This window comes from Mytilus edulis, chromosome 14, assembly GCF_963676685.1.
Source record: "Mytilus edulis chromosome 14, xbMytEdul2.2, whole genome shotgun sequence".
Lineage (NCBI taxonomy): Eukaryota > Metazoa > Mollusca > Bivalvia > Mytilida > Mytilidae > Mytilus > Mytilus edulis.
The window spans coordinates 39,721,268-39,736,240 of NC_092357.1; the positions used below are offsets into that span (position 1 = coordinate 39,721,268).

The following is a 14,973-nucleotide window of genomic DNA, read 5'->3' on the forward strand; positions in this document are numbered from 1 at the left end:
CCAACAACTGGATTTTTAATAAATGTGTTTAGTTCCGATGCAAAGACCCTATAAGTCAATCAATATTAACGCCAAAATATGCAATCTTTAATGACCTGACAACAGTATCGTAACTATATCCCTTCTTAATAAGTATATTTAAAGGTTTTATTCATGTACATAAAATCAGCTATGGAAAGAATCAGAACCTGGCAAGAATGATGGACAGAAAAAGACGTATTCTAAGTATTCATTAATTTATTTTTATGTAATTCTTACATAGATTGTATTCCCCTATATTGGTTATAATCAATTGCTGTCAGCTCTTTTTGTTGTTGATTGTTTGAGTTTGAGTGAGCTCGCGGCTGATGGTTTTCTTTTTAAATTGGTTCACAGTTTGTCAAAATTATGTGATGAACATTTTCGACGATCACACAGTCTTGGTCGTCATCATTTTACATCACCTACGTTCTTTGTTAATATGAATGACATTCTGTCATTTATACAAAAGCTTTTAGGTATTTTTAAAATTCAAACGAAGCATAGCAAATACCCATTCCAAAACTTCAGTATATGTACAACTTACAAATATATGCATGGAACAACTTTTACATACCATCATGTTTTGTAGACATGATTGCTTTTTACGCATACATGAACACATGCGAAACAAATCCAGGAAGTCATCAAACTTCGATCTTTGACGTGGTGAAGTCAAACGTCGGATCAGCTTACAACAAACATAGTGGACTGTTTACTTCACCAGACCATGGAATATACGTATTCATCTGGACTATAGCTGTAGACTACCATGGTTATGTTTATTCCGAAATAATTGTCAACTCTGATCCTATTGGCAGAATTTTGACCAATAGTGAAGAAATCAATGATGAGCATACAGTCACAGGTATTGTCGTGGCGGTAGTGAACCAAGGAGATGTTGTCTATATACGTACAAATCCGGCAGTAGGAATTCGAGGCAGAATATTAAGTAGTGCTCTTCAGCGCACGTCATTTAGTGGTTGGAAAATAAATTAAACTAAAACTAAATAAAATGAGTTTAAAAATATATCTTTTTTTTTTTATAGCAATCGGAAAAATGGAGCAAAATCAATAATATCTATGTTCATGTCAGTTTGTTTAAATTAAGGACAGGGACGGGTAAAGTTAACAATTAGTAGAAATTTGCAGATATAGATTATCATATTTGAAGTTTACATCTTTTACACTCTTTTGGATCACATGGGATCATTTTCGTTTTGCTAAGAATTTTTTATTTGCAAGGAGAAAATGCCAGTTAGCGTATCTTCGAAATAATTTAGTTTTGAATAATTTGTCAGAATTTTTTTCTACCGCAAGGCATGGAATAGATGCGAAAAGTTACCAAATATTCACACTTATTAATCGAAAAGAAACTGGCAATGTCATGGCATACACAAAAAAGAAAAAAAGCAGTCTTGAATAATTATAAAATTTACTAGGATTATAATTTAATACGCCAGACGCGCGTTTTGTCTATATAAGACTCATCAGTGACGCTCAGATCAAAATAGTTATTAAGCCAAACAAGTACAAAGCTGAAAATCAACCACAGCATAGAAAACTAAGTCCTGAGCAACACGAACCTCACCAAAACTGAGGGTGAACTGGTGTGCTGCTCCAGTAGGGTAAGCAAATCCTCATCCACATGTGGCACCAATCGTCCGGTTCATGAAAGTATTTACCCAGTGATACGTTTGTTGGAACAATCTGAAAAACGAATATATCCTAACAGTCAGTCAACACGTGATAGCGTTCGTAATATTTTCGAAGGGCCGGTCTCATCTTCAACGATTTATATCTTTCGTGTATGCAGAAAACACGTCAATCAACTGATAAAAAAGGTTTTCCTATACAGGCGTTGCTGGAAATCAAATGTTACTTTAATATAGTTGACAACACATATTTTGAACCCTAGCCACTCACCTGTGTCATGTAATGCTGTCATTTTAATGTTATATTTAACACTGTCATTAAAGCGGGCGGTTTGGCATACAACAAAACCAGGTTCAACCAATCATGTTTTCTTAAAATGTCCTGTACCATGTCAGGCAAATAGCCATTGTTACATTATAGTAACTGTTCGTTTCTGTGGGTTTAACATTTTAATGTTATGTTTCTGTTGTCTCGTAGTTCTCCTCTAATATTTGATGCGTTTCACTCGGTTTTAGTTTGTAACCCGGATTTGCTCTCAATCGATTTATGAATTTCGAACAGCGGTTTACTACTGTTGCTTTTATTTACACGTTCTTTAACCTTTATACCTTGAAGCCATTTTGTAATTTGTCTGGTATGTTCTATCAACATGGTCCTCCAGGTGTTACATTATTTTAGCTGGATGAAAATCATATTTAGCACGATAATGTTAGCAATGAAAAGAAAAGTTAAATGTTGTTTAAATAAACACAAACTAACACACACAGAACTGGGATATTTCACTAGTGTAGTAAGATTATTTGTCTGCATTAAGGATGCACTTAAGTGATGTTTTTGAATTCGTATCAGCTGTTCGGTTTCCTTTGTTTTTTCCCTATGATACAAATAATTTGCACCATAACACTCTTTTCATATATTGCTTTAATACATGTAGCTCATACAATGTCATTTACTAAAAATGAAGCAGATTCTAGATTTTTTTTCTTTATGATTTGACACTCAAATAGTATCAACTTGAATGCAAATATTTGGTCAAGTCTGTGTCAGCCGATTCACGCCGTATCTTAAATCTCAAGTATCTCTTTATCAATCCATAATCAATATTTTTAGCATAATTTGTTCCTAACCTAATGCTCTTTTGATTTGTAGTATCAATTTTAAATTCTTGATTAAAAAGAAATTCAAGTAAGGACATTCTTAATTTTCTTTTATCATCAGTTGGTTGTGAGAGGGTTAGCGCTATAAAAACAGGTTTAATCCACCATTTTCTACAATTGAAAATGCCTGTACAAAGTCAGGAATATGACAGTTCTTGTCCAATCGTTTTGATATGTTTTGTTAATTGATTTTGCCATGTGGTTATTGACTTTTGGAATTTATTTTCCTCTAAGTTCAGTATTTTTGTGATTTTAATTTTTGATAGGTTCAAAGTGATAGAAATAAAGCATCTGTTCAGTTGATTAATCTTTTATAAATTATATATATATTGATAAAAAGGAATATTATAATAAAACCGTTAGTATGGGAAGCATATATACAAATAATCATAATGTAAAAAACAACTTAAAACTTTAAATGATGAATATATGCTTATTCTTACATGTATGTTTAATTAAAGCAATCGGTATTTAGTTTAAACATATTTTATTGTTCAAAATGACAAAAGGATCAGACACAAGTTTTACAACTTAGAAACGTCTTCTCGGAACTTATTGGTACATGCAACAGTAATAAATTAGTTTAGTTTTAAAAAAGGAAATCAGTGCCAATATTTGCAAAAAACGTTACAAAGTTTTCAAACTTGTGTCTTATTCAGTTTTATATTGAACAATGAACTATGTGTTGACTAACTGCAACAGAAAGTGGGGAAACGCACTACACATGGATATTTTGTAAATCAAAAATAAAGAATTGTATGTAGTACTGTCATCGGTTGATCATGCAAATTCGTAAACATTAAATTCTAACCAGTTGAGAGAAACGTTATTTTAAATATAATGTGCAAATAATAAAATTTCTAATAATTCAGTGCTTAAAATATAGATTTACATTCCTTGAAGTTTTTAATAGTATTTGTTAATGTTTAAACCAAATAAAAGCAAAAAAAAATCTTACGACTGTTCTAAAAGGCTCTGTTTCCTTGGCCGGCTTTGGCTCTACTTTTTGTTCCTTTTAAGATAATACTTTAGATCTTCATCTTTTTTTAAATACGCTTTTGATTTTCAAATATTTGATCTCGAGCAACACTGAAGAGACACTTTTTGTCAAAATGCGCATATGGTGCAGAAACATATGTAACATTAATATATATGTTATTACTATACAATATGTAAAAAAAATCCCTTAAATGTAAAGAGATATCATAAGTTTCATTGAGTACGTATCATAGTTTCAGAAATATTTTCAGACGAATGATTATCGTCAAATTGACAAAACAAGATTTTGTGTGCCATACAATAATTTTCCCAAATACAAAAGGGCATCAGCATACCAATGTATACCTTCTGATATAAAGCCTGTTGAGTTTAGACCAATCATAGGATAAATAAGATGCTTGTTCAGCGAATAAAATGATCTTGCTGGTAAAAATGCAAAATGAGCTAAATCATCACTGTAGATATTTGCATAACACGAAGCGAGAACTCCATCCACAATAATTTTGCCATCTTCTGTTAAAGGTGCAAAAACACCATTCCTAGTTACATGGTCGACCCTCACTACTTTTGAAAACTTTAGTGATGCATCTTTGGATGAGGAAATACCCAAAATATATTGACCAACTCTGATTGACTCTGCTAAGGTTGGTCTCAAAGTTATATTTGAAGGTGAATCAGCGATATAAATCAAATGTTTCTTGCTGATGTATAGCTTGTGTCTGCTCTCTGTTTCAACAATAAGGAACACTGATTGTGAATGAACACCTCGGTGAAGGAACATTATCACCTCGCTAAAATGTAATTCATTATTTTTGTTCATAGACAATACTTTTTCTCCTATCGTCAAATTGTTCAATGTTATGTATCCTCTACTTTCTGTGAACACGGTTGACGTCGCACTAAAACATGACGCACCGCCGTCATCGTCGCCACCATCGTCCTCTCTAATTTTACCTACAAAATCAAAATGAATGCGTGTTAAGTTGGATCAGACCGAAAAACAGAAGATTTCTCCCTCAAACTACATGTACACCGATTATATCTTTGATTGTTCTGGTGGTTTTTACTTAATTGAATACCACGACATCTTACCACAAAAAAAGGTTAAATGGGTAAAGTTTGTTAAATAAGGTTTTTATTTATTCAATTTATTTTTTACGAACTAGAAGATGTTAGAACAACTGGGGATACGTTGAAGCAAAGAGTTTTTTAAATTTTACTGGTAGTCTGTCGATTAAGCACGCGTGGCGTGAAGTCGATCGTATACGTACAATGGATATTTTATAAAAAGACGTTTTCTGTGGAAAAATTATTGTTTCAAAGACAAATTGAGGAAGTACAAAACACTGCATTATACGTCATGTCACAAATATTTGTTTTTTAATCATCCTGATGAAGAAACTGATATTTTTTTCAGATACGTTTTCAAATATTCGCTTACAAATCTTTTTGATACGTTAGTTTCAGCTGTCCTTATAAGAAATCATAAAGATTCAAAGAACATCAAAAATAAAAGAGTTCAAATACAATTGTTAGCATGATGTATTCACTCTTGTTAGGCAATTTGTAATATTTGCTGTGACACCTCCCTTTTAATGTAGAAGTTTGTAGCAATCAAAATAAATATTACCATACAAGAAGTCATAATCAGTTGGACCAATGAATAAAGATAATGTCTTTTAATATTCCATCATTTAGATTACTCAATTTAGACAAACGAATGAGTTCAGCTTATATACGGTTTGTCAACACTTTGTTTATTGTTGAAGGTTGTATGGTGACCTATAGTCTTTAAAAAAAAAAAGAGGGACGAAAGATACTAGAGGAACAGTCAACTTCATAAATCGAAAATAAACTGACAATGCCATGGCTAAAAATGAAAACGACAAACAGACAAACAATAGTTCACATGACACAACCTAGAAAACTAAAGAATAAGAAACACGAACCTTACCAAAAACTAGGAGAGATATCAGTTGCTCCCGAAGGGTAAGCAGATCCTACTCCACACGTGGCACCCGTCGTGTTGCTTATTTTAAAAAATAATCCAGTATAGTCGTTAAATTCTGTGTTATTGTTGTCTCTTGTGGAGAATTTCTCATTAGCAATCATACCACATCTTCTCTTTATGTATATATATATATATGAATAATACAAGCAAACTTACCATCATTTAGAAAACTACCACACTTTGGGAACTTGTCCGGCACCGGTGGTTGATTATTTGGTGACTCCCTAATTATCATGCCCATACCATTGGTGTTATGTAGGTCAATATGGCAGTGAAAGAACCAAACACCAGGGTTGTCTGCCTTGAATCGTATGATAACATATCCACCAGAGGGTATAATAATCGTGTCTTTTTGAGGAGGATTGTTCCAGTTTAAATCGGGACGTCTTCCTTCTGTCCAATTTTCATTTCTCCATTTTGCGTCAGAGCAAAAGTTTTTACTATCAGGACAAATAATGTCGATGTTGTCCTGGGTACCATTTTGCATAAGTTGGCCGTCATTGTCATAAGTAGCGAACACCATTTTCATGACGTAAAACGAATGTCCATGCAAATGAACTGGATGTGACCAACCGGCACCTCCACCTATATTTGTCATAACAAACTGATAAACTAGATCTTTGTTTTCGATGTCAATGGTTACGGCATATGTGCACTCACATATCGTAGATGCGTTACATGCGTTACAATCGTAGTCAACCAGTTCCGGTTGCGCATATGCAGCTACTGTGGGTGGTAAAAACTGGTGTCCGTTTACCGATCCAGGGGTGTAGCCGTTCTCCCCTGGAAACGCAAAATTGAAAAACAGTTCGACAACTTTATCTGACTTGACCTCATCCGTGTTTGAATTTGGATCAATTGAACTTACGTCATTAAAAGTGACACACTTTATTTGTTGTGTGCTTGAAAACTGTGTAAACGGACAATTAAAAACTCGACATGTAGTACCAGAGCTATCACATGTATGCCGGACGGCCTTTGGTGGGTTAAGATTAATTTCTGCATTTTGATAATGAATTATAGCTTCGGCTGCATGGTATTCGTTTTCTGAATATACCTCTAACGTCTCGGCAACCAGTAAATATGTACCAGGGGGCTCGTCGGCATTTAACAAAAAATCAATTCTTTCACCTGGGTGAATAATAAATGATTCTACCTCCGTTTTACCTATTTCAAATCCGTCAGAAGCCACAATATAAATTGGTCTATGTCCCTCAACAAAAACGCGAAATGGATATAAGGTGGCGGCACTTATTACTCTAAATCGATAGTCCTTATTTTGCTCCACTTCAAAGCGTGTCAATGGAACTTCGTTGTGTTCTGTTGACGAACGATAAAAGCGTCCTCTTCCATTAATCAGACCGGAATGACATTTAAAACGACTATATCGTGCGCCAGACGGATCTTTAGTTTCATTAACATATTTACCTGAGCTGTCGAAAACACCCCAAATCATTTTTTGGTACAAAGCATCTTCATCGTCGTCATGATTCCAATCTTGTATAATAGCTACAAAAGACTCGTCTTTTTCTTGTTGCGACGATATTTTTTGTCCCGGTGTTGGTATTATTACCAGGGGACCATATAATCCCATCGTCCTCTGGTCCCCTATATGAGCATGATAAAAACTAGTTCCAAACGGCTTCGCGTTGAATTTATATGTATAGTTTTGGCCCGGTAAAATAGGACACTGTGTTACAAATGCAACACCATCTGACCAAGGGGTCTTCTTTTGATGCAGCCCATGCCAATGAATTGTCGTGCTATCTGTATGCATCAGATTTCGAACATGAACTATCACTTCTTGGCCTTCCCTAGCTGTTATGGTAGGTCCTGGGAATTTTCCATTGACGACAATAACAATTCGTGACTTGTATCCATCGGCGAGAATAAAAGTGTCTTCACGTGATCGTTCAAACGGTTTTCCATTGTCAAATCTCACAGCTTGTCCTTTATCTGGTTTAAGTAAGACTGCCGGTTGTCCTTCTCCTCTATACCTCATTGTTAAAGCATGATCTATTGTTAAGAAACATTCACATGTTGAATCACCGAGTTGACACGTGTTACTTTTGCATGCCTCTCCTGTCCTTAGAAAACGGTCAAACCATTCTTTATCTGTCGTTTGTAATTTTGCTTGTTGTATGGTCAGCAGGACAACGATTGCAAAATAACTAAAAAAAATATATATAATTAAAAAAAATGTAAGTTTACTACTCCGACATAGACACATGTGTGCTATCAAGGATGGAGATGTAAAGAATAAAATACAATTGATGCACAAGAAGTAAGTTTGAGAGAAGATGGCGAAAATTTGATATGATTTCAATAGTAATTATACAGAAACATCTGTATATTTTGTTACGAAAAATGCATGTCAGACATTTTTTTTTTATCTTACTCACTGATCTGAATTCTTCTTTTTTTTGTAATTGCATTGGGTGTCAAATTATTGATCGATGCATATTTTGCCCTTCATTACTATGGAAAGCCAACGAGGTCAAAATTCTTAATTCGTAACTTGTCAATTCGTAACTTGTAACTGTGTAATTTCTAAATTGTTAATTCGTAAATTGTTAATTTGTAACTGGTTACTGTTAAATTCATAATGCTTGATTCGTAAATTGTCAATTTGTAACTTGCACTTTGTAGTTTCAACATTCTTAATCGGTAAATTGTCAGTTTGTTACTTGTAACTGTGCAATTTCATAATGCTTCATTCGTTAATTGTCAATTTGTAACTAGTTTTCTGTATCAACATTCCTCATTTGTTAATTGTCAATTTGTAACTTGTAGATTTCAAAATTCTTTATTGGTAAATTGTCTTTTTGTATAAATTTAATGATGTTTTGTAACTTGTAACATGTGACTTGTTGATTCGTGAATTGTCGATGTTTGAAATGTCGAACTCGTTGTATTATGCTAACGATAATTATGACGACAGATGGCGCTCGGGTTTTTCGTCGGTGTATATTCCTCCTGTAAGTCGGAGTACCTCCATGTGGAATGTTTACCTAAGTAATTTTAATCCATTAATTACAGAAAATGCGTCTAAAAAAATCCAAAAAAAAATTGCATGTTTACAGGCTCCCAGTTTTATTTTGTTTACTGACGTGGACTATTGTTCGAGAACGGAAACTATATATATTAAAAAAAAAACCCATCTCGACTATAGTTCAGTCCCTCAACGTAATTGATTTCTTCTTATTACGGGGTTAATGAAATAGTCGTTGGTCTGTGGAATATTACGACTGGATTATTCAGGTATATACAATAAGGAGATGTGTTAATAAACCGTATGATTGCCAATGATACAACTATCCACCAACGCGAAGTACAAATAAAGTCGATATAAGCAACATAAGGCAACCTACTGCCTTCATCAATGACAAAACCTAATACAATATAGTCGGATTTAAAAAGCTATATCATTACTGGGAAACCCAGGTACAAAAATGTACTAGTAATAAACGATTTCTATTAATCATACAATGCTATATCGGACCATTTTATTCTGACAGGAAAGGACTGATATATATATTCTATTCTGCTGTTGTCGGTTCTATGGTAGGGTTGTTGTCTCTTTGACACATTCCCCATTTCCATTCTCAATTTTATGTATTATTACATATGCCTTCTGAATTTTTCTTTTCAAGAAGCTTAAAAATTGCAGCTACCAGATTTCCTAATAAAAATGTACAACCAAAATGACCAAAATATTCACGATTCCTCTCGATCTCAACAGCTGCTTAATGCCCCGTACTCCCGATATTAACCCCACCTGGTGCCACACCTCCTTATAGCCCGACAGCCTTACTAAATCTAACATGTTGTCAATCGTTAATTAACTTAAATGATTCACGATGTTTATCAATAAAGCTAAAAAAAATTGCATGTCAAATAGAAAATAAAATATCATTTGCAATGAATTCGTAACAATATAATCCTAATATCCTATTGACAAACCAGGTTGTATTCCGCCTGCCTCTTCTGTCGAGCAGTCAGCCAGGATCCCAGGCTATCATGTAACTCTAAAAATGATCAAATACATATTCCTTTGGCCAAACCCCAAAAAATGTGCAAATTTTTTCGTGGAGTAATAAAACTAAAGAACCTTAGTGACCGCGCTCACATGCCCCACGTCCCCACATTGTCACTGGAAAAATAAAATAAACTGATAACTTTAAGAAAAAAAAGTTGTATAAGAAAAAAAAATGAATCATAATTTCCTGTCAATATCATGATACATCTACATAGTATGAACTTATTATTTACAAGTTTATGAAATTTTGTGGTGTGGTTTCAGAGGAGTTGCGACGATAAACTGTTGCAGAGGTATATCGAAGCACATAAGTTCAAAGGGGCGTAACTTCTCGAAAAAAAAAATTGAATTGTAATTTCTTGTTGATATGCAAATCTACTTAGTATGTCCTTATTATCATAAAATTCTGTTGTGTGGTTTGAGAGGAGTTGCGATGACAAGAAACATGACCCGGCGACGGACTGACGTACGGCCAGTACGGCAGACAGACAGACGGACGGACGGGTCAAAACATTACACCCTCCGAAATTTCGTTGCGTGAGGTATAATTAGTGTAGGCATATAAGAGATAATTGTATCTTTCATGCAAATGGTGATATGGCAAGATCTTTTCTCTGAAAAGTCAGAGGGAGAGGGCGTCAATTTGTTTAAAAGTGGGAGTACATGTATTAGGAAAAGTGGGGGGGGGGGGGGAGATTTCAAAAAGACACTAGCCTTTGTTAGTCTTGTATGATTTTTATTTTAAATTGTGTTTCTTGTGTATAATTCGGAGTTCAGTATGACGTCTGGTATTACAGAACTAGTAAACATATCTGTTTAGGAGCCAACGGAAGGACTCCTCTGGGTGCGGGAGTTTCTCGTTGCATTGAAGACCCATTGGTGGCCTTCGTTTGTTGTCTGCTCTATGGTCGGCTTGTTGTCTCTTTGACACATTCCCCAGCTCCATTCTCAAATTTATGTAGGTGACGCGTGTAGTAGAAAATAAACAGTTTCATAGTTATACAATTATGGTCATTAAAAATATATATATAGAGGGGACACCTCCTAGTATATTTCGATCTAGTTCCATGATCATTTTATCTATATCTGTAGGAGAACGTTGTGGATATAAATACCGGCTTTAAAACAACGATAGAGAGAGCGCAATCGATGTATTGACGATTCACGAGAATAATTTCTGAACGGCTGTCAACGCTCGTTTTACGCAGTACGCTTCCTTAATGTGGTTCTATTTGAATACTGCTTTAGGAAAAAAAGAGTTCGAATATTGTTGTATTTTACTCGTTGAGATCTCAAGACACTTCGTGTAGTTTTTATCTGCATGTTTGTTTACAACATTTCTTGACTGATAATTGTTAAACCGGGCCCTTGGCAGCAATTTAGTGTTCTTATTGGACGAGCTTTTTTTTTTAAATTGTCTGGTTCTATATCTCTGCGACCACCTCGTACAGAAATATTAGCTTCTGACTTGTAGTTTCAGTTTGGTGAGCGTGTTCGAGACGCCACCAACTTTTCTGGATTTGTATTCTCCTGTTATAAATCTTACAGGTTGTCGGTATATTCTTTCAAGCTTATTGATGTTTGAAGATGTGAACTGGTCCCATACTATTGACCAAATAATATCCCATTATTGACCTGAACATTTGAATATATGCGGTTTTCTCGCATTCAAGTTGACAATATGATTTTATTCCAAATTTTAGGGCCTCGATTAGTTTTCTAGTTCCTTTAGATTTTTTTTACAAAATAGTGCTTATTCAACACAGTTTTGATATATAGTATACATTAACTATTAAAGTGACTCATTTAAAATAGTTTTTCATTCAGTTTGTTTTGCAAAGTACTTATATGATATCATTAAAAAAAAATTATAGATATAGGTAGATGTGGTATGAGCGCCATCCAAATAATAATTAATAAAAGTAACTCATTATAGGTCAAGATACGGCCTTCAACACGGAGTCTTGTCTCACACCAAGCAGCAGGCTATAAAGGGCCCCAAAATTACTAGTGTAAAACCATTCAAACGGGAAAACCAACAGTCTAATACATGTATATACAAAAAAACAAACCAAGAAACGAGAAACACGTATAAATTACATAAACAAACGACAAATACTGTACATCAGATTCCTGATTTATGTTCATTACTCAGGAGCCAAATAAATAAAGACTGTTCGTCCATTTGTTTCTTGTATTAAAACATATCATTAGATAATTACATTCTTTTCTGAAATTTTAATATTGAGATTATAATATTAATGAATGATGGTTGTCAAACCATTTCTGCCATTATACATTGAGTCAAAAATTTGCGGGCCCAGGACAATATTAGTATTTTCCCAGCACCGTCTTATATTTCATGTTTTTAGTCTTGTTTTGACCCGGTTAAATATTAATTAGAAATGTCTTGCCAAGTGACAGTAATATATTTGCGAAGTTGATAAGGAAGCCTGTTCCAGCGACACATCTATATATACCTTCATAATTTAGTAAGTGACATACCCCATTGCAGTTTTGTGACCAGTACATTAAACAAACATGTTTATACGAGGTAACCATGGTTACATCAATATAAAACCGAGTCCCTGTTATACATGCCATATAGAGCAAACAATGAATTTATCCATTTGTTATCTTTTATATGTATGCGCTGTACATAATTGATTTAAACTCCTTTGGTATATATTCCATATGACGGTGCTCCTACTTACAAAAGGCTTATACCCTGAAGAAGAACCCGAGCGCCATCTGTCGTCATAATGATCGTTATTATAATACAACGAGGACATTTAACACTTCGACATTTCACACATCGACAATTCACGAATCGACAAGTCACAGGTTACAAGTTACAAATTACATGAATATACAAAGAGACAATTTACCAATAAAGAATTTTGAAATCTACAAGTTTCAAATTGACAATTAACGAATGAAGCATTATGAAATTGCACAGTTACAAGTAACAAATTACCGATTAAGAATGTTGAAACTACTAAGGTGCAAGTTACAAATTGACAATTTTCGAATTAAGCATTATGAATTTCACAGTAACAAGTTACAAATTAACAATTCATGAATTAACAATTTAGAAATTACACAGTTACAAGTTACGAATTGACAAGTTACGAATTAAGAATGTTGACCCCGTTGGCTTTCCATACATTACAACATGTATAAGTATAAGCATAAAAGATTTATTTAAAGTCGGTTATACATATAACAATACAACATAAGCTCTGTAGAGCTTTTTTCCGACATGTTATATTGTTAAGTTATATTGACGCTTTTTGATTTCAAAACGATATATTCGATTATCGTAATGGCATTATAAGACTTATAATGCTACAACTTTAAAAAACCGTGTATTCAAAATGTTTCATTTGTTTATATATGTATATGAATTGGCGGCATGGTCACAGGAATAGTTTCACAAACCAAGCAAGCATGATTTGAAACATAACTGTTAAATGGACAAAGTAAATGAAGAAACAATTCATATCGGTCATACAAATGAATCTTTCATTAAGCCCATTGTAAAGAAACCAATTCATGTTCACTGATTGATATCTAGTCGCCTTTTATATATTAAAACACAGAACGAGAACATTCAACTCAATCATTTTTAATTAATACAAAGCTAATGCGAAGTTTATAAATAAGGCGTATCAAGGTTCAACAGTATGTGGAATGTCGTTTAAACTTTAAATTAAAACAAATCTTCATTTTATCTCTTTGTTAAACAATTCCTACCAGAAAACTTACGCCCTGATGTATGTCAAAAACAAAACGATATATAGCAAAAAATGGTATGGGTTCGCTCTCCGTATATTAAAAGTGAATTTGCGTTCGGTGTACTTTAGCTAGAATTTATTATAAGCACGGAAAGTTTAACACAATTATTTAGTCTTGATTGAAATTAATGTAATATTTATAAATACAAAACGAATTCCAAAAAAGGTATAGTTCGTCGTGTGCATATAAAGTTATGTGACATTTTTCTTTTCTTTCAGATGATATATATACACTTTTAGAAAATTAGTTATTTGGTATATATATAAAACACTTAATGGCTGTGTTTTTCAGTATAATGGATACTTTTGTTTGCTAACACAAAATATTTATAATGTTCTAGTCTGTGTTGCTACAGTTGGTACCTCAGGGGCAACAAACTTGCTATTACCCTCACACCCAGTCAATAGGTGTAAACTATTTCATATAAGCAACACAAACTAGAACATTATAAATATTTTGTGTTAGCAAACAAAAGTATCCATGATACATAAATTAAAAATATTAAATATCACTCTTTGGTCTTTCAATATAGTTTAAAACATTTAAAACATTCTACTTTCCAAGCTTCTGTTCAATCACCATTCACTTACATGCAAGATCGATACCTTGATTAAACAAATCAATTGATTGTACAATTGAAATTGAGAATAGAAATTAACAACAAAAGTGAAAATGTTTGTGCACACATTGTCACAATTGAAACACAGGCCACTGATAATGATTTTTCTGGGTTTATGTGTACATTTATATGAAGGTAGATAAAAGACATTTGTATAAAAGATTCGATTGCACTTAATAGCAAGAAAACCAAGAAAACTAGTCTTTTAATTGGTAATGTTATGATGAAAAGCGATATGTTTATCAATATTCTCTATCATTTTACAAAGATATTTAATGATGCTACTAAAAACTACAAGACAAATTACAAATAATAAATCTCCTCAAACAATTGCAATGCGAATAATTGGAAGTGTCCACTCAAAAACATGGGGAAACTAACTTTAGAGATCATAGAAGATGGCTTTGGTGGAAGCTACACTACGCTCTCCTCTCCTCTTCGTTTTCTGAAAAAATTGCATCTTGTGGTGGACAATTGCACTGAACACAAAGTTTAAGAAACCTGCTTTTAAGACTAACTAAATTGATGTTAAAATAAACATTTTCTTTTTCGTACTTATAATTATTGCTACTTACGTGCATTTAAAAGACATGACCTGTCCTTGCTCATTCATCAATGTTTTGCATTTAAATGTTTAAAATATTTCAAAACCATAACTTTAGACATATGAAATTTG

At 33.5% G+C, this 14,973-nt stretch overlaps 2 protein-coding genes across 2 annotated transcripts; one reads left to right on the forward strand and one right to left on the reverse strand.

Moving 5' to 3' along the window:
• Positions 1-633: 633 nt before the first annotated feature.
• Positions 634-1,017, forward strand: LOC139504189 (caprin-2-like). The gene has a single exon (XM_071294254.1). The coding sequence runs from the start codon at positions 634-636 to the stop codon at positions 1,015-1,017; it is 384 nt and encodes a 127-aa protein (XP_071150355.1).
• A 2,159-nt stretch (positions 1,018-3,176) lies between these two features.
• On the reverse strand, positions 3,177-14,973 carry LOC139503712 (uncharacterized). Its single transcript, XM_071293562.1, has 3 exons — positions 14,873-14,973; positions 5,998-8,012; positions 3,177-4,784 (listed from the first exon to the last, which is right to left on the reverse strand). Exons 1-3 carry the CDS (start codon positions 14,908-14,910, stop codon positions 4,096-4,098), a joined length of 2,742 nt encoding a protein of 913 aa, XP_071149663.1. The 5' UTR covers positions 14,911-14,973; the 3' UTR covers positions 3,177-4,095.

Excerpts from the sequence above, each read along its gene's own strand:
- LOC139504189 (XM_071294254.1), top strand. The coding sequence starts at position 634 with ATGAACACATGCGAAACAAATCCAGGAAGTCATCAAACTTCGATCTTT.
- LOC139503712 (XM_071293562.1), bottom strand. The coding sequence starts at position 14,910 with ATGAATGAGCAAGGACAGGTCATGTCTTTTAAATGCAC. Across the intron at positions 8,013-14,872 it reads GTCATGTCTTTTAAATGCAC|TTATTTTGCAATCGTTGTCC; the intron begins GTAAGTAGCAAT and ends TATTTTTTTTAG. Across the intron at positions 4,785-5,997 it reads TGGTAGTTTTCTAAATGATG|GTAAAATTAGAGAGGACGAT; the intron begins GTAAGTTTGCTT and ends TTGATTTTGTAG.